The 24,000-nt window shown below is 34.6% G+C and overlaps 1 protein-coding gene across 1 annotated transcript in view; it reads right to left on the bottom strand.

The window, feature by feature from the left end:
- Window positions 1-789: 789 nt before the first annotated feature.
- Window positions 790-24,000, bottom strand: part of LOC137632220 (xylosyltransferase oxt-like) — a 570,606-nt gene continuing 547,395 nt past the window's right edge. Inside the window, exons 5-7 of the mRNA XM_068364103.1 lie at window positions 8,852-9,005; window positions 1,788-1,930; window positions 790-1,130 (exon numbers count right to left, since the gene is read on the bottom strand). Coding sequence (XP_068220204.1) covers window positions 790-1,130; window positions 1,788-1,930; window positions 8,852-9,005 — 638 coding nt within the window. The remainder of the gene's footprint in view (window positions 1,131-1,787; window positions 1,931-8,851; window positions 9,006-24,000) is intronic.

Genomic DNA, 24,000 nt, shown 5'->3' on the forward strand with positions numbered 1-24,000 from the left:
AGTCATTCAAAAACTTTAGATGGTATGGGAATTAAGGAAATTGGGCGGTAATCAGTCAGTTATTCCATTAATATTTACCTCCGTATGTTTATAGTTGTAGCTTAGCTTATAACAATGATAATAATACTGATAAGGACATATCTGAACAACAATGTCTGTATCACGAGGCATCTTTTGACACATAACAACGTCTCATAGTAAAGGAGTTAATGCTCTAAACTTCAGATAATTTGTCCAGACTTTGTTAGATTATTGTTCTCTCTTTCTGTAACAAAACATCATCATGGTATCTTATCTTATTAAAACAAACTAATTCGAAGTGGTAACATTTTTTTTTTTTCACGACAATAGCAATAATCATTTTGACCACCATTTCTTTTGAAAAGATCTTATTCGGCTGCTGACATATAGTACTTACTTTACTTTAAGGACTTCTTTTTTGGTCCCATACAGCAGGGAAACCCTACTCTCTACAGGACCTTCACATTAATTTTATCATATACATTCAAAGGCATTCAGCATTTCACACTGCATAATATTCATTTACTGTCAGGTCCACATTATCAAAGCACTTTGAGAACAAGAAAGTTTTCAGTTTCCTCTTGACAACCTTAATAATTTCAGCCATTTGGATGTCTAGTGGGAGCTTATTGTATAATCTCGGGGCTGCATATCTAAAAGCTCTAGAGCTTACAGTGTACATTAATTATATCTAGGTTTGAATAATTTGAAACCTTTTATAACTAATCTCGTGTGAACATGATTTGTTGGCTGCACAATAAGTAGCAATTACCTTAGATATTTTAGACGTCCGGTTCTGATAACTTGATGGGTTATTGCACAAATTCTAACCTCAATTCTTGCTTTAATAGGCAGCCAGGGCAAATCAATTCGTGTAAGAGTGATAATTTCTTGGAGTGAGATATCCTTTATCAATCTTGCTCCTCTATTTATTATGTTTTGTAATTTATTAAGTTGCACTTTTGTTAAACGGTAGTAAATGGAGTTACAATAGTCAATCCAAGTAATAACAGATTTTATCACAAGTTTCTTTATAGAATGTTCATCAAGGTACTTCTTTAAAAAGGCAATGTTTCTAAGATGAAAGTCAGCAGTTTTTACTACATTATCTATTAGGGTCATTGAAAGACAAGTTACAGTCAAGAGATGCTCCTAGATCACAAACTTTACTAGAAATTGGGGCAGAGTTGTAATTTATGTTTACCTGAATATCACCCCAGTTTCTTACGATGTTTTTCTTTCCACCCACCATAAACTCCTTTATATTTCAATCTAATTTTAGTTGTTTGATTGTCATTCATTCCTTACCAGTAATCTGATAAAGTCAGAACAAATGACCAGATATATGAGGCCTTAATCTTTTCCTATATGTAGCTGATCTTATGAATAATCATTTAAAATTTTACCAACTGATGATATATTATTCAATTGCTGATAAAAAATAACACTACAGTAGTTCGAAAGTATCAAAGCATTGGTGTATAGTTAAAATACTTTACTAAGAATCATTACTTAGGGTACAATGTTACCAAGGCATAAGTTATAGAATTGGAATATGGCACAAGATTCACTATGGAATGGGGGTATGGCACAAGAAATGCTTATCAATGTTTTAGTTCTGTTGAAGTTCAATACTAACTGACTAATCAGCATATTAGAATCTGTCAGCTGGTCATAGGAAAAATCAAGTAAAGTGCTAAAACATTACTACAGAGCAAGCATTTTGTAGTCTAAAAATAATTTTGCATAAATGGCACAGTACTTACTTGCTAAACCTGTTTCATATATATTCATATGCAAGTAGTCTCCACAGAAGATATTAACGTCACCTGTACATGGCATGGCACAAAGAACATCTGATACTTTCATTTTCATCGGCAGTTCCTCATTGCCACAAAAACATTCTTTTCTGTTTGATATAAAATAGAAAATAAGGGTTACATAAAATAAACAAGAGTCCAATTACAAAATTAATTCACATCATTAAAGAACCAAATGATATCACAACTCTCATTTTCTCAAACCTCGAGTACTTTTTATTTTGTATTTTTTGACTAGCAAATTATGAGACTCATCATTAGTTAATACAAACGAGTTGGTCGCTACCTTACACTAAAGCGGGCTTTAAAAGGTCGAATGGTTCATTGAACATGGTTCAACAGACAAGTGTTTGCAGTGATGTTCGAGCGAATAAACGGGGCATTTGATTGTCAAACACGTTCATTGAATGGTTGGAAAAAAGTCAATGTAGCCCAACTTTTATGGGCAGTACAGCTTCATTGTCCACAAACCGTTTGCATTTGTGAACGCGCGTCAAACATCGAACCTCAGTTGTGCTTCAAACCAAGGAGTGGAGCACATCAACTTAGTACTGAATTATGAAGGACATCATTGAAAAAAGGAACGAGAGGGAGGTCTTACTGCAGTTCATACAAACCTACAGAGATCATCCAGCTTAAGGTTAGTTAAATCTAAAGAATTATCCAATAAAATACCTAGAAACGAAGGGATATCAGCTCTTCAGAGGATATTGAAATAACTTGATCCGGACTGCACGCGGGAAGCAGTGGTCAAAAAAATCAACTGCCTACGGGGCTCTTTCAGGAGAGTACAAAAAATTTTAAATCTCAAAGAAGTCCTGGACCTTACCGGATGATATATATACGACTTCTCTTTGGTATTTTGAGATGAGGTTTGTTTTGGATCAAGAGAGAGCTGCTCTAATCTGGATGATATAGGTTTTTACTTGGATGGTGAGGTAAGTGACAAAAAAACTCATATATTTTACGACTTTGTTTACAGGAAGTAGTTCAATGTAATCCTTTTTACAATTCCTGTATCTTGAAAAAGTATTACAAAATTTCTATTTTCACTGTTGTAGAACTCACTTACACAAAACAGTAGGCGTACTCTATTATTTTATTTACACAAAGCCTTTTTGCCATGGTACTGCACCCACATTAACAAAATATTCTTCAAATTTTACCATTACTTCTTTAGCCATCTGGAAATAGTTTTGTATTCCTAGACCATTTTCAAACCTTGCAACAGAATTAGGATCAATTGATATCCCTGGTACAAGTATTGTTTGAAATATCGACCTTATGGAAGAATTCTTCAAGGAAATATGTTGAAAGGCAATTCTTTCTTAAATAATTGTGAAGGACAGCACATGCCATAACAACCTTTTCAATACTTGATAACTTCAGATTCATTAATGAATAGATAATTCTAAATCTAGAAACCAATATTCCAAAAACATTTTCAACTCTCCGTAATTTAAACTGTCTATAGTTAAAAATCCTGTTCTCTGCATTCAAATCCTTTCGAGGATATGGTTAAAAAAAAAGTAGGTCTCGGTGTAAATGCTTATCCAAAAAACACAAAAGGCAAATAACGATGAGAACTAAAGGGGGGAATGTCATTGTTATGTATTATTGTAATAATGTACAGTGCTGTATTACCACAAATGTTACGTGTATTAAGCGCAAAATTGCATCAAATTGTATTGATAAAACATGTTATACATTGTACATAACTGAAATAATGTATTTTGATATTAGGGTTCAAGCATTTATTAATTACCGCAAAGATAGGATGTGATTCTTTTAACTTTTGTACTGTAGTAGGATTTAAGTCTTGAGAGCGATGCTCTTATGTTTGTTATGATGTTTTGGTTTATGAGATTGTTTGAGAGACGCTCGACAGTCAGTTGGGATTTAGAACTTAGAAGCCCAGAGTCACAAGTACATTAAAATGTATTCTATTAAGAACTCTGTCTCTGATTATAACCCATCCAATCCAGAAAACAAGTCGGCTATGAGGCTGGGATCCAATATCCTCATCTAACTACTGTACAATATTATTATTTCCAGGTGAGTAATATGCTGAAATCACCAGACAATATTCAATTAACATAAAATTGGTGACAACCTGATCATAGAGAACCAGAAGAAAAGTTATTGCAAGAGAAGCAGAAGTAAAAAGCCAATGAGGATTCTCCATGCAGCCAACCAGAAAAATTTCATTAAACACAAGCAAAGTGAATTTTAAAGTTGGGTAGGATACAAAAAAAGGTAGGAAATTACAAAGTGACTTTAGAACAGTAGCCTAACCTAATCCAAGTAAGAATTCAAAATACCTCTTGACATTGAACATCCTGAATGATTTAGCAACACAGCTGAACCCAATTCTGTTGCAACACGATGGCAACAGTGGTGTGAGGAATTTAAGATTTATTTAGAAGCATTAGAGAATATGAAGGATGCCCAAAAGAAGGCATTATTACTCCATATAGCCGGTAGAGAAGTTTGGGAAGTGTTTAAGACATTGCAGCCTACAGATGACACAAGTGAAGCTGCAATTAAGCTCTTACCACATATTTTGCTCCACAGGTCAATAAATTTTTTGAAAGGTATCAATTTACAGCACAAGCATATCAGAAAGAAGATGAAAGTTTAGATACATTTGTGACTAGACTAAACAATTTAGCTGTTTCATGTGAATTTCTAGAGTTAGAAAATGTTATCCTAGATAAAGTTATTGCACATTGCACATCACAAGAGCTAAGAAAGATTATTGCAAGATAAAGATTTAACATTAGAAAAGGTATTGATAATTGGCAGAGCTTTAGAAACATCAAATAAGAAAAGTAACATAATAGTAAGTTCTACAAGCAATAGAATGGAAAATTGTAAAATTAGTACAATAGGTTCCAATTGGAAAAACAATGCGAATCAGAGAAGGAATATGTCAAAGCCTAGTCATAGAAAAGTACCTAACATTAATGTTCATAAATATCAAAATCAGGCTTATACACAGAAACAACAAGGAAAACCCAATGTTATAGGTGTGGTAAAACTGATCATCTTGCATACGAAACAAAGAAATCCCCTGCTACTGCACAAACATGCCAGAATTGTAGAAAGATGGGTCATTTTGCAACTGCTTGTAAATTCCCTAAACAATACGCAAAGAAAATAAATGCTACAGTTGATACTATTGGTCAAGAGAATAATGCGGAAAATGTTCTTAACTCCCTATACTAATGCTAAACCTTTTTTTTCTATTTGAGAGTAATTCCTTTCTGCCTTGTTCAATACTCTAAAAGTGAATGCAATTGGTTTTTCTGTTCCATGTGGCATTACATGAGATAATACTGTACCTAAACCTATGTTTGATGCATTACATACTAATTTAACTAGTAAATCCATTCCATAGTGTACTAGGAATGTAGGTGATGTCATTTCCTGTTTGATTCTTTCAAAAAATTCCTGATACTCTTTTGTCCACTTCCATTCTACACCCTTATTCAACAAATTATACAATGGATGTGCAATTGTAGACAAATTCTGAATGAAATTCCCATAAAATGTTACTAAACCTAAAAATGATTGTAATTCCTTAAAATTTTCTGGTACTTTTGTTGATTGTACAGCCTTATTCTTCTCTTTAGTCTTGTGAATACCCTTTCCATTAATTACTAAACCTAAGTATTCCACTGAATCAACTTCTAAAATACATTTGCTTTTATTTACTCTAATATTATGTTCCTTCAACTTCTTCAGAACTGTTCGCAATCTTTCTCTATGTTCTCTTGTGTCTTTACCAGCAATTAAAATATCATCTATAAAAATGAATAATCCTTGCATTCCTGAAAAAATCTTATCCATAATTTGTTGCTCGGCCTAAACAAACCTAGGGATGTATTTACTGTACATAATTCTTGTGAATTTTCATCCATAGGAAGCTGTTGAAATGCTAGTCTTAAATCTAACTTAGAAAAAACAGTACATCCTGACATAGTTGCAAACATGTCTTTCGGATTTGGTAATGGATGTTGAACTACTTGCAGTTGTGGATTCAACGTTACTTTTTAATTTCCACATAACCAAAACCTGACCCTTTTCCTTCACAATAGGTACTAATGGAGTAGCCCAATCTGAATATGTAACCTTTTTCCATGAACCTTCATCTTCTAATCTCCTGATTTCTGTTTCAACAGCACTTTTCAATGCATACTGTACTGTACTGGGAGCACAAAATCTAGGAGCACTGTCAGGTTTCAAAACTAAAATTGCCTTTGTGTTCTTTACTGTACTTACTTTATCTTCAAATATGTCTTGAAACTCTGATATGATATCCACAGACACTTCATTTTTGTGTTCATCTTGTCTACCTGTAACCTTCAAAATACTAGGCCAATCTAATTTCAAATACTGTAGCCAATCCAAACCTAGCAAAGTTTGTCCTTTACCTTTTACTACTGTTAATGGCATTCTCTCTAATTTCTGTTCTTTTTACTGTACTTCTACGTTCGAAGCACCTATTACCTGAATATCAAAACCATTATAACCTTTCAAAACTCTATTTGTACCTTCTAATAACAAATTAGAAGTGCTTTTAGCTGTTTTCTTAGACATAATTGATACATCGGCTGCTCTGCCAACTTGCATCTGGATGAAGTCTTCCCATTGGCAATATTGGATCTAACAACATTTCCTGGTGGAATCTCTAGAGAGGATCTTGATATATTGGGCTTTGTGTTAGTCTTTTTTATTTAATTGTTGAGGGGGATGGTGGACCTCAACTTGAATTTCTGATTTATTCAATTTACCGTCCAGTTGATCAGAAACATCAGCAGAAAAGACATCATATTTATTTGACGTCGTGACTTTAATGTTTCCTAAGATAGGAGGCGAGAGAGATGGAGATCTCTCTCTTTTTCGAATAAAAGTTTGTGAGCTGTCAGGTGTTTTACACCTTCCCAACTACAGGTTCACCAGGTAAATTGGTTTCGAGTGGAACCTCCATCAGATCAGGCAAGGAGAGGTTTATACTATTGTTTAGAATAGGAGTAGATGGCTTTTGAATATCTTTCAGATCTTTAAATACCTGTTTTGATTTTTCTACAATTTATGGATATAAATTTTCAATGGGACTTTCCACCTCCTTAACTACTTTCATATGTTTCTTATCTTAGAAGTGGTGATATAATTTTCGTCAACAGATGATGTTGGTGTTCTACTGTTGATGGAGGAAACAAATGACACCCAACACTGGCCTCTAGCTTCCATGTTCTTTGGCAAGATTTTCTTCAGAACCATAGAAAAAGGTTGCCCTGGCCTTATTTGCTTTTCAAGAGCTTTTTTACGAGCCTCTTTATAAGTAACACTTTCCTTGGTCCTATTGGCCTGAATTTCTTTTTCAAAAATAAACTTAATGCAGCTTTTAGATGTAGCTGGGTGTTCTTCCCCACAATGTATGCAATTTGGATTTTCTATGCATACTCCATGACTATTTTCCCCACAGTTCTAGTTGGCACAAACAGCTGGCTTATCATTAGTTTTTCCTTGCATTTCTGGCTTGAATGTCCATACATTTGGCAATGATAACCAACCAGCTTTAATAACATTTGGTAATCTGCATTGATCAAATGTTATAATTAAAGTAGCAAAAGGAATACGTTGTTCTCCAACTCTCTCTCTCTCTCTCATTCTGACTACTTTTACTACTCCTTGACTCTTCAGTTCATCCTCAATCTCTTTTTACTCTATGTCCAGCAATTCTGGAGCATATATCACACCTATACTCTGGTTGAAAGTGTGATGCAAAACGCACTTGACACTATGACCATCCAATGTTTTAAGTGTTTTCAATCTTTCACCTTGTATTTGGGATAGTGTCCCTATCAAGAGAATTCCATTTCCCTGGGATAGAATTTTTGGCTGTCATCCACATAAAATAACTATTTCCCTGTTTGCTTTAAAAATATTTACACGCTCATTGCTTCCATTTTCAAATTCTAAAATAAGAAAATTTTCATAATACACTACTTCATAGTGACCAGGTAATACTTCTACTTTTCTATATCTTTCTGTACTGTCATCATTTCTCGCTCTCTCTCTCTTATTCTCTACAGTTTTCTTATCATTCTTTACATAACAAGAATAAGGGGCCAATGTTACAATACTAGAACCCGAGTTGGAGCTGTCTGTACCGAGGTCCATGTTTGTATTTTCCAGATCGTCAACAGAGGAGTTGTTTTTTTTTCTAAAGAGCAAGCCGGGTTACCCACATCTTATTGGAGGATGTCAGTCCTCCTATCCCATGTGGCCCAACACGAGAAGAGGCTTCAGCGGGGACCAGTCCTCAATTAGAGAGGGGCTGCCTCTCTTTAGGTGGGTGTACACTGGTCAGTGGGGGTAGTTAGCCCCTTCCACCGGCGACTCCAATACCTGGCGTCACCCATTACCCGCAAATGTGGTTGACTTACACCCGGATCACTGGAGCCCGACTCTTACCAGACTTGGTCTGCACCCAATGGGGTCTGCCAGAGAGGACGACATGGCTATCTCACCCAAAAAAAGATTTTTACAACGTCAAAATCCGTTATATAAATACATCCATATATAATCTAAATAATACGACAGAGTCGTTAAAGTATCCGCGTAAATACATTAGGCAGATGATACCAAAAACCGCTATACAATCAGTAATAGGTGAAAAGATACCAAGACAAAGGACTCGCTTTCCTTCATATCTCAAAAAAAAAACTTTATGTCACGAGGCTCAAAACTTAACTTCCACTTGAATTTGAAAATTTAAATGATACTACTAAAGTTCATTTTATATAGTTTATTATACTAAAGTTCATTTTATATATTTTATAAAACCAACTGGTGAGATATATGTCTACAAATTTCCCCTTGCACCCTATATGACAGAGGTCTGTTCATGCTACAATAAAAACTACTTTAAAATATCTTTTATCACTAAAGACAGTCTCACACTATTACAACAATTTTGCAAAATCCAAACACTCACTTACCCATACTGTACTCCAGCATAAACATATCCTCGTTGATAACAAATATCTGCACATATATTAGGGGTGTTACGTTTAAGCTGTGCGGCATGACCCCGCAGAATTCGTTTTTCTCGGCTATCCACAAAACAGCCCATGCTCTTTCCCCGAACTCTTCCTGAAAATACACCAACTGATATCTTAAAAAATATCATAATCTTAAGATTGAGATGAAAATGTCTAATCTTTGTACCTTACTTCATAATCCAACATTACCGAGATTTTCTTAGAGAAAGAAATTATATTGCTTGTAAACATATCCCTACTAAATGATAGCATCTCCAATTTCTATAGTAAAGAACTTATAACAAAAGAACTTATAACATATAAAAATAAGTTTTTCTATACATTTTCTAAGTAGAAACCGAAAGGTAAATACAGCAGTAGCTTGTAAAATAATAAGCTCACTCATTTTTAAAATAATAGTAAATCCATCTTCGTCAACCTAAAAAAATAAAAATAAAATAGAATGCAATAAAAGTGTTAATTTCTATAATCAAATTAAAATGCTAAATTAGAACTTTTAAACATAATAGACAGAAAGCACTCAATTTCCATATCTATCAAGCATGAAATTCTATATCTAAATTTAAATGAGAAAGAAAAACTGAATTAACTTTGTGCTAAGATCAATGCTTTAATAGTTAAAATACTATAGATATTAGTCAAAATGATCACATAAAAGCAACATAGCACTCGTTTAAAAACTTCAAAAAAGGTTAAAACTGTTGAGAAATGGATTCACCATTAAAAATCAAACTACTAATACTAAAAAAAATTATATATACAAAATAAAATGTTAAAGTGAAGCGTTCTTTTACAAATACCCAACCATGCATCAATTGTTACCTATATTATCAATATCTTACCTTTACAGTAGATATTTTTAGGTACCAATGAATTCATGAAATTGATCTTAATACATTTTTTAAACAGTTAATCAAAACCATCTCGAATAAACTACTGTGCCATCAAAGATGATGGAAACATAAAAAGCAGATAAAACAATCTCTGCGCACAAAGTAAAAAGACGAATCAGTTACCTCTTATGAATGAAACAAAACTACAACCTACTTTCATAAAAAATTAAACAAAATATAGGATACTCAATAAAGCGACTCGCATAAGGACTTTGCATATCCTTCTTTGGCTGCTGATTTCCTATAATCCCCTTTGAAAATCTTCAATTCTTTATCACATTCATTTGCCCATAAAGATGAATTTACATGTCCTTCTTTGGCTGCTGATTTCCTATAATCTCCTTTGAAAACCTTCAATTCTTTATCACATTCATTTGCCCATAAAGATGAATTTGCATGTCCTTCTTTGGCTGCTGATTTCTTATAATCCCCTTTGAAAACCTTCAATTCTTTATCACATTCATTTGTTCCATAAAGATAAATTTGCATGTCCTTCTTTGGCTGCTGATTTCCTATAATCTCCTTTGAAAACCTTCAATTCTTTATCACATTAATTTACCCCATAATGAGAAGTCACCTCTGTATGAGAGAAAAACGAATATTTTGCAATAGAAATTTAACAAAATGAAGCAATCTACAGCAAATAAACTTTCGATACCGCAAACAATTTATTTCCAAATAATTAAATTACTGTAAATTGTAACTACAGAATATATGAAACCTCAATACATCACATTAAAATTTATAATTAGAGATGTGAAAATTCGTTTTGATGTGGCAAAAAAACTAAAGTTCAAAAAAAAAAAAAAAAAAAAAAAGGAACAGACTTACAAGAACAGACAATAAAATCCATTCTCGCACAGCCTAAGGAATGCTTCCACACCCCTTCCTTTAATGACACTTCTAGTTTTAAAGCAAAGGAAGAATTTACTCTAGATCGAATAAGAAAATAAAGGAACACAGTTCAAAATACCGAATGTTATATGACATCATATAAAAATATATTTCTTATATATATATATATATATATATATATATATATATATATATATATATATATATATATATATATATATATATATATATATATATATATATATATATATATATATATATATATATATATATATATATATATATATATATATATATATATATATATATATATATATATTCTAAATATATTTAAAAACCATTCACACTTATGATAAACTAAGATAAATCAAATTCCAACCAAAACTTCTACCTTTCTGAGAGAGAGAGAGAGAGAGAGAGAGAGAGAGAGAGAGAGAGAGAGAGAGAGAGAGAGAGAGAGAGAGAGAGATTGATTTGAAGTTCTCTGGCATTCTGACATCGAAGGTCATTAACATCAATATCGTTTATTATTATTATTATTATTATCATTATTACTATCCAAGATACAACCCTAGTTGGAAAAGCAAGATGCTATAAGCCCAGGGGCTCCAACAGGGAAAAATAGCCCAGCGAGGAAAGGAAATAAATAAATGAAGAGAACAAATTAACAATAAATCATTCCAAAATAAGTAACAACGTCAAAACAGACATGTCATACATAAACTATTAACAACATCAAAAACAAATATGTCATAAATAAACTATAAAAAGACTCATGTCCGCCTGGTCAACAAAAAAGCATTTGCTCCAACTTTGAACTTTTGAAGTTCTACTGATTCAACCACCCGATTAGGAAGATCATTCCACAACTTGGTAACAACTGGAATAAAACTTCTAGAGTACTGCGTAGTATTGAGCCTCGTGATGGAGAAGGCCTGGCTATTAGAATTAACTGCCTGCCTAGTATTACGAACAGGATAGAATTGTCCAGGGAGATCTGAATGTAAAGGATGGTCAGAGTAATGAAAAATCTTATGCAACATGCATAATGAACTAATTGAACGACGGTGCCAGAGATTAATATCTAGATCAGGAATAAGAAATTTAATAGACCATAAGTTTCTGTCCAACAAATTAAGATGAGAATCAGCAGCTGAACACCAGACAGGAGAACAATACTCAAAACAAGGTAGAATGAAAGAATCAAAACACTTCAGAATAGATTGATCACCGAAAATCTTGAAAGACTTTCTCAATAAGCCTATTTTTTGTGCAATTGAAGAAGACACAGACCTTAAATGTTTCTCAAAAGTAAATTTACTGTCGAGAATCACACCTAAAATTTTGAAAGAGTCATGCATATTTAAAGAAACACTATCAATACTGAGATCCGGATGTTGAGGAGCCACCGTCCTTGACCTACTTATTATAAGAAAAAAGATTAAAAGAATATCAAATTAAAGCCAGAGAAGTAAATATGTTATAAAAGTTAAATAGCATTAAAAAGACCTGCTTCTGATATAAATTTAAAAATTCCACTAGCATTGTACAACACATCATGTCCAAGGATCTTGGCAAGGATGAACCTGCCATCTTCAACCCGAACCTCAAACAGATATCTATTTCTTTCTGTGCTATAAGTGGGGGTATTCGGTCAACAAATGCCTCACTGTCAAGGGTACTAAACAGTTTAAAGGTTTAAAGGTCGCTCATGAATGGCAGAGGCAAGGGAATGTGACATTGCTCTAGCAATCAGGACATGCCCTAGAGACTGACCATATATTATATGATAAGCGGCCAAGCATCCTCTCCACCCAAGCTAGGACCAGGGAGGGCCAGGCAGTGGCTGCTGATGACTCAGCAAATAGACCTATAGGCTCCCCCAATCCCACCAACCTTGGCTCAAAAGGATGGTAAGGTTGCAGACACTAATGGCAGTAACGAATTTGAGCACGGGACTCGAACCCCCGACTGGCAAACACCAGGCAGAGACGTTACCAATCAGGCCACAGCAACCTCTATGGTTGGTGTTGTCGAGCCAGCAGACACTCATGTGTCTTCCTAGTGTGATTCATTGATTGATTGATTTAAAGTTTTCTGGCATCCTGACATCTGAGGTCATTGATGCCGATATCATTTATTTTATATAAAAATTAATAGAATATTCAATTAAAATCATAAACGTTGAATGTCATCAAGGAGTTAAATAGTTTTCAGAAGACCTGCTTCTGAAATAAATCTAAAAATAATGCTCGCATAGTAGGACACATCATGTCCAAAAATCTTGACAAGAATAAACCTGCCATCCTCACCTCTAGCCTCAAACAGATATCTATTTCTTAAGTTATCATAATGAGGGCATTCGGTCAACAAATGCCTCACTGTTAAACGTACTAAACTGTCGTCGCAATACGGTTGGTGGTGGCCCTTCAGCAGAAACTCGTGTGTCAACCGAGTGTGACTAATACGGAGACGACAAAGAGTTGTTTCACATTTTCGGGACATCAGGTTATACCTCCAAGGAGATATGACATTTGTTACTTCTCTCATTTAATTGCCATCGAGACTATCCCAGTGCTATTGCTATTTATTACAAAACAATTTCTTGATGTTAAGTAGGATATCATTACAGGGAATGGGATACCTTCTTGGTAGTAACTCGGATGGCACATTTTTCACGAGTAAATCTGCCTTCTCCTTCCCAGACACACATGCATGTGCTGGAACTCAACAAATCAAACCATTATACCTTTCCGTCCAATAATAAAAGGCTATTCTAAAATCTTTGAAACTAGAGGGTTACTAGAATTAAAAACTTCTAAAGCTTCAAGAACAATCCTTGCATCACTAAAAATGGTAAAATTACCCTCCTTTTCCAACGCTACTTTCTCAATAGCGGTTAGAATGCCATACAGTTCGGTAGTAAATATGGAAGCTGGTAGAGGAAGTGCACCTCTACAATTAAAACCATTACTATGTACTCCAAATCAACGCCAGCATCAGATTTCGAGCCATCATTATATATAAAAGTCGATCCCCTATGTTCTGCAACATGTTCTATAAAAAGAGACCTGGATTCTACGTCAGTAATATTCTTCTTAAATCAAAACAAGTATTTACAAAAAGATACCTCTGTTAATTTCCATGGAGGCGTTGATGATGCCTTAAATGGAAGCATCTTAATTCTAATTATATCAAGACTGTTTAATAACTGTTTCACCCAAAATCCATAAGGTTGAGGGGATTTTGGGTGCAACTCAAAGTATGTTGAGTGCCTTACAAGGCTTGCAGTCTGAAAGGCTAAAGAATTTGGGAGTCTGCAATCTAAACCAATACCAAATAATAGAAGACATTTGGTAAAGGTCTAGAGGCATTTCTCCAGCATCAACTAGGAGACTTGGGACATGTGAGGTTCTAAACGCTCCTGCGGACAATCTAATACCAGCATATATTGAATCTAAAATTTTTAACTGGCTTGGGGTGGCTAAAGAGTATATTTCACATCCATAACTAATTTTGGAAAAAATCAAGGCCTAGTATAATTTTGAAATATTATTGAGGTCTGCCCCACACGATATATGGGACAAGACTTTTAAAAGATTCTGAGCATCAAGATATTTAGCTTTCAACGCTTTTAGGTGAGAAACTCATGTAAGCCTACAATCAAATATCAAACCTGAAAATTTAGCTTCACTTACACATGGGATCCGTTGACCTTTAATGTATATATCCGGGTCTGGATGTACTCCCCGGATACGACAGAAATAGACAATAGTAGTTTTACTTGTCGAGAACTTAAATCCATTAGTATCGGCCCACTATATAATATTGTCAATCGAGAGTTAAATTTTTCTCTCAATCACTGCCATTCTAGCTCCAGCAAATGATATGGAGAGATCATCCACAAATAATGTTGAGAGAACATGCCAGGGAATGACTAAGGATATCCCATTAATTGCAAGTGCAAACATGGTTACACTCACCACACTACCCTGGCATTCACTCTCTGATAGAGTTTCCCCCACTCTCACTTGAAAACCTCTATGTGAAAGAAATCACTGAATAAATAGTGGCAGCTCCCCTCTTAATCCAAACTCATGAATTCTTTCAAGTATACCATATCTCCATGTGGTATCATATGCCTTTCCAAGGTAAAAAAAGACTGTCACATGGTGTTGTTTGGAAGCAAAGGCTTCAAAAATAGAGGACTCAAGTCATATCAATACATCAGTCTCTGAGTGCATTTTTCTGAATCCACATTGAATGGGTGATAAAATAACCTTCTTTTCAAGGTACCACATCTGTCTCACATTGACCATCTTCTCCCTGATTTTACATAAACAAGAAGTCAATGCAATAGGTCGGTAGTTTGCTGCTAAAAACTTGTCCTTACCGGGTTTTAAAAAGGCTAAAATAAAGGTTAGTTCCCAAACACTTGGATAACTATGATCATGCCATTTTCTATTAACAATGGTTAAAATAAATAACTTTGTATTTAAATGTACATGTATAATCATTGCATATGGAATTCCATCGGGTCCAGGGACTGTATTGTTATAATTAGTAAGAGCGGAATCAAATTGTCTTTCTGTAAAAGGAGCATTATATGACTCTTCCCTTCCTTTTACAAAATTTAAAATTTTCTTTTCCTCGTTGCTCCTATACTGGTGACCAGGAGCTCCTTCACACTTGCATGATACATTTAAAAAAGTTCCATTCAGAAAGACTATGGCATCATCAATATTTTCAAACTCTTCTGCCTTTCCTTTAATCTCACTTAGCTCACGAAATCTATCCCAGTCCGCCTTGTCAAGAATCCAATGTGGAGAATTTTGTTCGTGATCACTAGTATGCCAATCATCTAATGTCCTCCAATCGAAATCAAGGAGGCAGTTAGAGCTTGCAATTGAAAGGTCAATGCATGACAAGGTACCTGTCTGAACATGGAAGTGTGTTGGCTCTCCTGTATTAAGGAGTGCAATATCCTCGTTTTCCACAACTGATGATATAATATTGACCCTGGTGTTTGCTAATACATAACCCCACAAAGGATGTCTGCCATTCAAATCTCTAAGTAAAAGAAAAGGTTGAGGGAGCTGTGTAATCACCTCTACTAAATAACCATACGATACATTATCATTTGGAGGCAAGTACAGAGTAGATTGTATATTTTCTCCCTATATCAATCTGTACAACCACTGCCTGCAGAGGTGAACAAATAGATAAGGGTATTTGTGGAACATCTTGACGAAAATATAAAAGGCTTGCGCCATGGGTCCCTACTCGGTGATCATATGGTGTCCTATAGCTAACATATTTGTGAGGACAATGGGTATTAGCCTCAAGCTTGCTCTCTTGTAGACATACAATTATGGGGGAATGCTCGTGAATTAAGAGCTTAAGTTCTTCATATTAGGCCCTTAAACCTTGACAACTTGATTTTTTGATTGATTCAAGAAGTTTTCCTGTTAATCTGAAATATCAACAGGCAGAACATCATATCTATTTGATGTCATAATTTTGGTGTTTTTAATGGATGGGGGTGAGAGAGATGGGGATCTCTCTCTTTTCCTGTTGACAGGTGGTGATTTGTTAGGTTTTGGTGTTTTCCCAACTACATATGCACCTGATAACTATTTTTTATGTGGTACGTTCATCAAATCAGGCAAAGATATAGCCTGAGAGAGGTTACTATTATCCTTTGTAGTGGGGGACAAAGGTTTAATGGAGGTGAGCGAAGCATTAGGTGATATTCTTTCCCTATCCTCTAGATTATTATTATTATAAAAGAAAGGAGTTTTACCAGCACAATGAGTCAAGCTTGACTCTCACAGGGCTGGCCCGAAATAAAATCGGGATATAAAGAAATATAAGATTATCAAAATTTCATTGATAAGGAAAAAAAATAAACAAGTGAAAAAAATAATTATATACATATATATATATATATATATATATATATATATATATATATATATATATATATATATATATATACTGTATATACTTATAATCTTTAAATATTCTAAATATGAGTGAATAAATGGATGAATATATATATATATATATATATATATATATATATATATATATATATATATATATATATATATATAATATATATAATATATATAGTATATATATATATATATATATATATATATATATATATATATATATATATATATATGAAATCTGAGTGATAAAAATAATTAAATATATATTAAATCTATGTAATTTAAAAAGAATTAGTAATAACATGAAAATCTTATGTAAAAATTTAGATTCTATCAATAATACGTGAATTCCTTCAAAAAGTTAAAATTTTAGAAACAGAAAAACTACTTGATTCAGTTAAAATGTCAGAAAACGTTTTCTGACCAAAACATATCTCTCTCTCTCTCTCTCTCTCTCTCTCTCTCTCTCTCTCTCTCTCTCTCTCTCTCTCTCTCTCTCTCGCTGAGAAACTTTACAAACCGAAAATATATGTTTAATAGATAAAAAAGTATCACACTCACTGCACATTGGAACAGTGCCGTGAGGTGTAATCATTAAAAATTCATGGGTCAATCTCGAGTGTACAATTCGTAATCTGGTTAAAATTACTTCTGTTCTTTTGTTCTTTTGTGTTGAGGAATCCCAAGGAGCAACCTTCGGTTTAACTTGCCTTAATTTATAATTTTATGGCACATTATTCCAAATAGTCTGCCATTTTTCCAATATGAAATGCCTTAATAATGAAATCAAACCTCCAACTGGGAGGTCAATGTTTTGTAGTGGCAATTTAATGGCTTCTTTAGCAGCAGCAGCCACCTTTTCATTACCAACAACTCCAACATAAGCCGGTATCCAGCATAACTCGACACTTACACACTGAGAAGATAATTTACTTATAAGATTTTCAAATTCTTAGGATCAAGTGGTTCCTATGAGTATAGTTTTTAAGGGCTACTATGGCACTTCGAGAATCTGAATAGATGATAAAATTAAAATTCTTTCTGGCTTCAATTGTTTTAATTATATTGATTTCTTGTAAAATGGCATATAACTGATGTAAATACTGATGATTCTTTTGGCAATGATAATTGTTGTGTCCTATCTAAAAATACTGCAGCACATCCAGCACCCATTGGGGATTCAAAACCATCAGTATATATTGCATAGTGAGGACCCTTTCTCTAAATATATTCTATGGTAATTTGCTCGTGGTGACTCGGAGTATAAGTGAATTTTTTTTTGATAAATAAAACAGATGAGAACAGATTCTTGTCCTTGTCATAATCCAAGGTGGGGGAAATAAAGATGGTAGGATAAGATTCACTTTAACGTTTGTTGATTGTAACAGTGTGTTTGCTCTAATTGGGAATGGTGGTTCATGGATGTTTATAAATATATCCCTCTCATTAAAAAGCTTTGTTGTTGGAGAATTAGTGGTTAAAATTTTCAATGCACTCTGCATTGTTACAAAATCCTGATGCAAAGACAAAGGGGGTTCTTCAATTTCACATAAAACTGAGAGATTTGGGGATGATGTAAATGCTCCGCTACAAATTCTCAGGCCTCGAGTGTGTATTGGATCTTAAGATTTCAAAGTTGCTTCTGATCCTGATCCATATATTAGGCTACCATAATCAATTCTTGATAATACTAATGCTTTATACATCATTAGTAAAGTTGATCTCCTTGCACCCCATGTTGTGTGAGATAATTTCCTCATTAAATTAACAGCACTGTTACATTTGGATTTGATATATGATACCTGTGCTTTCCAATTCAAATGGGTGTCAAAAATTAGTCTCAAAAACTTTACCTTACCTTGAAATTGGATTTGTATGTTGCCCAGTGTTAGATTGATATCTTGGTTCTGCTTCCACCTACTATTTTTTATAAAACATTACAGCTTGAGTTTTTTCTGCCGAAAGTCTAAAACCAACAGATGTAGTCCACACTAGTATTTTTCTAGTGGCACTATTTAGAATTCTTTGTAAATGACGCAGGCTATTAGAGGAATAGTAAATTGCAAAGTCATCTACATATAGACTACTTTGCACTCCTTGTGGTATCTGATTAACATTGTCACTAATTGCCAATGCAAAAAGAGTCCCGCTTAAAACACTGCCTTGCAGTACACCACTGTCAAAATTAAAAGATTTGGAGTAAATGTTATCAATACGAGTTTGAAACGTTCTTCCACCAATAAAATTTCTAATTAAAAATAGGGTGTCCTCGAAAACTATTCTGATGTAAGGATTTTAGTATCCCGTGTCTCCACGTTGTATCATATGCCTTTTGAATATAAAAAAATATGGCTATTGTGATATGTTTTCGTTCAAAGCCTCTACGTATATAATTTTCTAAGTGTTAAAGTGAATCCACAGAAGATCATTCTGATTGTGAGCCAAATTGAGATGTTGATAGAATATTATTGCGACGTAAACACCAATTTAGTCTATAACTTACCATATTTTCCAGTATTTTACATATGCAACTGGTTAATGAAATTGGTCTGTAATTGTTTGGATTACTTGGATCTTTCCCTGCCTTTACTATTGGTATTACTATTGCATGTTTCCATGCCTTTGGAAATAGGTGTTTGGTCCAAAGATGATTGTAAACATCCAATAGATATGCTTTAGCTAAAGGGGCTAGATTTCTAATCATATCGAAATTTATCTTATCTTTACCCGGGGCTGCTGACCTACAATTAGATAAGGCAAATTCCAACTCCTCTTCAGTAAATCTTTTATTGTAATAGATATCCTCCATAGTATCAAAGTTCAATGGTGTTTAATGGCTAGAAAGAGGGCATCTAAATCATCAATGCTGCTAATATTTTCAATATTACGGCCAATAATATTAGAGATTGTCTGAGTATCATGTATTAACAAGCCATTATGCATTAATGCGTGTCTCGCTGGTTTGCTGTAAGAACCATTAATCTTCCTAAACTTCTGCCACACCTTCTGCATAGAAGTATTATCTGATATGCTTGACACGTATTTTTGCCATGAAATTATCTTGCCTTTAATTACTTCCTTTCTGAATTTAGCAGAAACCCTATTAAAATATAGTTTCAACACACTAATTTCTATTGCTATGTCAACCAGTTTGTTTATTTTATTCCCTAACATTAGGGGACCAGTGCTTAAATGTTTGAATCTTTTATTTAGGGTTTCTAATTTTCTTCCAACTGCATGCTTTTCATTTATCAGCTGGATTAATGTCTCTGACCACCATGGGACTGAATGTTTTAACTGTCGGGTGCCAGTCAGAGGTATCGATTTATCAGCTGCTTGTGTGATAAAATTCACTAGGTCATCATTTGTTTTATCATGGTCTTGGGAGTAATCAAAGGGAGACACTTGCTTAGTGTAAAACTTGAACTTATCCCAGTCAGCTTTATTTGTATTATATCGTTGAATCGAAGAAGTTGGTGTATGTCCTAATATGGTAATCAAATAGGAAAATGATCACTGGTAAACAGGTCATCTAAGACATTCCATTCGAACCTATCAACAATATTATAGGAACAGAGAATTAAATCTATTGATGAATAGGTTCCATGAGCTTTTGAATAGTAAATGCTACTCCCGAGGTTATGATCATTCATTATCTGTTCAACCTTTAACCATTTATGTCAACATCACCACAATTGGTGTCCCAGATGGAGTTATGGGAGCTGAAGTCTCCTAGTAATAGTATATCCTCTTGCATTTTTGAGAGTACTTTAGGTAGATTTTGTATATCATAGTTCAAGAGGGTTGATTGTACATATTATAGATATTAAAGGAGTTGTTATTCAGATGTAATCTAACTCCAGATAATTGAAATTCTGATGTGTTGAATATCAAAGTATCATAAGTTACTTTATTATGAACATATACTGTAGTCCCTAAAGTATTGGGAGAAGGGATTGAGCGAGATGCTAAATTATAGTTTCCTATTGAAGGAACAGTATCATTAGTATGTTGTGAGCATATTGCAATAGGGTTATAATTTTTCAATGGTCTTTGGATTTCCCCTAGATGTAAACGGGTTTTAAGACCATTAATATTCCACTGAATTATGTAAGGATTGAACGTTACGGCAATGAAGATGAATTTCCACTGGGTAAGGCATTATTTCTGCTTATTCTGTTGGAGACGGGTCTTTGCTTGACTACGCTAGTCGTAGTTTTTGAATCAAGATTTGGTTATTTGGGTATGGCTCCCTAGGTTATACCCTTGTTTGTATTTGCTTCCTAATTGTCACTTGGATCAAGGTAAAGTTTTTCTATAAATTTTTCAAGTTGGAGGGTGCCTGTTGCATGTTTCTTTATTAGACGGTCAACGCACATACAACCAGCATTGTGGCTTTCTAATTTGCCATACTGGTTTTTATTTTTGTTCTTAGTAAAATTATCTATTATATTCATCTTATGTACATTTAGATTTTTAGGGTCATTGAATTCTGCCATGATGCAATCGTTACAACCACATGAAACTTTGTGTAGTATTTTCTGCCATTGTTTTACGTGAAAGCATTAGTTTTCCAGTCATACCTAGAACTGGAGAAGGGCTTATTTCTTTAATGGGTGCATTATTATTCGTCTTGCTTTCACTTCCTTGAAGATCATTGGGATTCCTATGGACTTCAACGTTTATCAGTTGTTTAGTGATCTGGTTATTGACTGTGTTAGGTTTGGATCCAAAGGTTGGGAGTTCTAGCAATTTTTCGGTATCCATTTCAATTGCATCTGGTATAAAATCTATATTATTTAGTTTTTTGGGTTTGGGTGGTGTTGTATTTTCCATTACTCTTTTCTTGCTCACGCATTTTGATTTATGGGGCTCGAGATCAAACATCTCTGTTTCTCCTATGTTTTCTATAACCTTGCTGGCACTTTCTGTGGCAAGTGTGTTGAATCGGTTTTGCAGCGGAATACTGTCTTCTTGCTTTAAAGGACCCTTTTGGCCTACTTTGTTATTTGGTTTTTCGTTTACTCTACTCCTATGATTGTTTTCCAGAATAGCTGGAACTGGATGAGAGTTCTGTGGCTTGCTAGAATTATTGGAAATCTTGTCGGGCCTTGAGGGATTTGGTGATGGAGAAGGTGGAATCTCAGGATATTTAGATCCATCAGTAACTGTGGTGTAAGTATTCCTTGAATTATTATTTGACTTTACGGGATTGGACAAAATTGGCATATGTTGGATTAGAACCATTAAGTTTTTCCCTTGCTGCACCAAAAGTTATATGCTCATTATTGGCAGTCTCAATTATTGATTGCTCCAGTTTGTACTGAGGACACAGTTTAGAATTGGGAGAGTGAGCTCCCTAAGAATGGAAACAAAACTTTTCATGGGTAAAATCTGCGAAGGTATCATGAAATTCGTTGGGGTCATGAAATTCGGAACAAATATAACCTCTTTTCTTATTAGTACACTTTACGTTAATGTGACCATACTCATAACACTTATAACATTGCATTGGTCGTGGGTGGAATTTCTTGACCGGAATGTTTAAGTGTCTGATCTTGATGTAATCTGGTTGGTAATGTGATGAAAAGATTAAACAAATTGCATTACTATTCCCTTTTAGTTTTTAGCTTCAAGAATGGTAGTTGGGCATCTTTTCAGCATATCTTCATCAGAAAAACCACTTAGATCCCTACTATAAATAATTCCTCTAGCGTGGTGAGGAGAGACTCTGAATTATATCTGACAAGGATACTTTAAAATTATTCAACAATACAGCCTGAGATTCATTACCTGCTTTAACAAGTAGACAACGGCCATAGCGTGTTAAATTTCCCTGTGGAATACAACCCACCTTTTTTTCAATACATTCATACCCCTTTATCAGATTATTACAGCCTTCCTTGTATGAAGCAACATACCAGACTGGTTCTGGTACTATTCTGGTATTTTCCAGAACTTCTTCATACAAGGCAGAGCATTTGGGTATAAAGTCATATTCCCAGTCTAAAACATTTTTGATACTATGCAATTTCACTCGACAAGAAAGGTCTGAAACTTTACCATTTCTTATTTCATGAAAAACATTTATAGCTAGCAATGTGTTACTGAACGTGACATAAACCTCAAATTCTTGTTAATCTTTAGAGAGCTGCAATTTCATTTTTGTTATATCTCCAAACTTTTTCAGAATATATGCCCCCTGTGGCCGCGGGGGCATATAAAAATTAGAATAGCGCCAACGTTATCCTTGCGTGTCGTAAGAGGCAACTAAAAGGGACGGGACGATGGGGCTGGGAACCCCCTCTCCTGTATAAAATTCCAGCGAGACATCGAAAAGGAGATGGAGCTGGGGGGAGAGTGACTGCTCCCCGCACTCTAGTTTTGGGGTGTTTAAATGTGCGTGGATGTAGTACGATAGAGAGTAAAAGATATGAGATTGGAAGTATGTTTAGAAGTAGAAGGATGGATGTATTGGCCTTGTGTGAGACAAAGATGAAAGGAAAGGGTGAAGTGATGTTTGGTGAAATGTCTGGTAGAGTGTCTGGGATTGAAAGGGGAAGAGCGAGAGAGGGTGTGGCGTTATTGCTGAGTGAATGGATGACAGGTAAAGTAGTGGAATGGAAGGAGATATCATCTAGGTTAATGTGGGTAAGGGTTAGTTTGGGTAGGGAATGTTGGGCGTTTGTTAGTGCGTATGGGCCAGGTAGTGAGAAAAGTGAAGAAGAGCGGAATGAGTTCTGGAATGAATTAACTAGGTGTGTAGAAGGACTGGGTAGAAGGAATTATGTAGTTGTTATGGGTGACTTAAATGCTAGAGTGGGCGCTGGAGAGGTAGAAGGTGTCATTGGTAAGTATGGCGTACCAGGTGAAAATGAGAGTGGTGAGAGACTGGTAGACATGTGTTGAACAAGAGATGGTAATAAGTGCTAGCTTCTTTAAAAAGAAAGATAAAAATAAGTATACATGGGTAAGAGTGGCAAATGGAAGAGTAGTAGAAAGGGCATTAATGGATTATGTGTTGGTAACTAAAAGAATGTTTGGAAGATTGAAAGACGTGCACGTGTTTAGGGGTATGGCTAACGGTATGTCTGATCATTTTTTGGTGGAAGGAAAATTAGTTGTAGCAAAAGAGTGGGGGAATAGAGTAGGTGGATGTAAAAGGGAGGTAGTGAGGATTGAAGAGCTAATAAAACCTGGGGTAAAAAGTAAATATCAGGAAAGGTTGAAAATGGCATATGATGAGGTGAGAGTAAGAGAAACTGGTAATTTAGAGGAGTGGAAGTTAGTAAAAGAAAATTTTGTTGGGATTGCAAGTGATGTATGTGGCAAGAAGGTTGTTGGAGGCAGCATGAGGAAGGGCAGTGAATGGTGGAATGAA

This window comes from Palaemon carinicauda, chromosome 41 (genome assembly GCF_036898095.1).
Source record: "Palaemon carinicauda isolate YSFRI2023 chromosome 41, ASM3689809v2, whole genome shotgun sequence".
Lineage (NCBI taxonomy): Eukaryota > Metazoa > Arthropoda > Malacostraca > Decapoda > Palaemonidae > Palaemon > Palaemon carinicauda.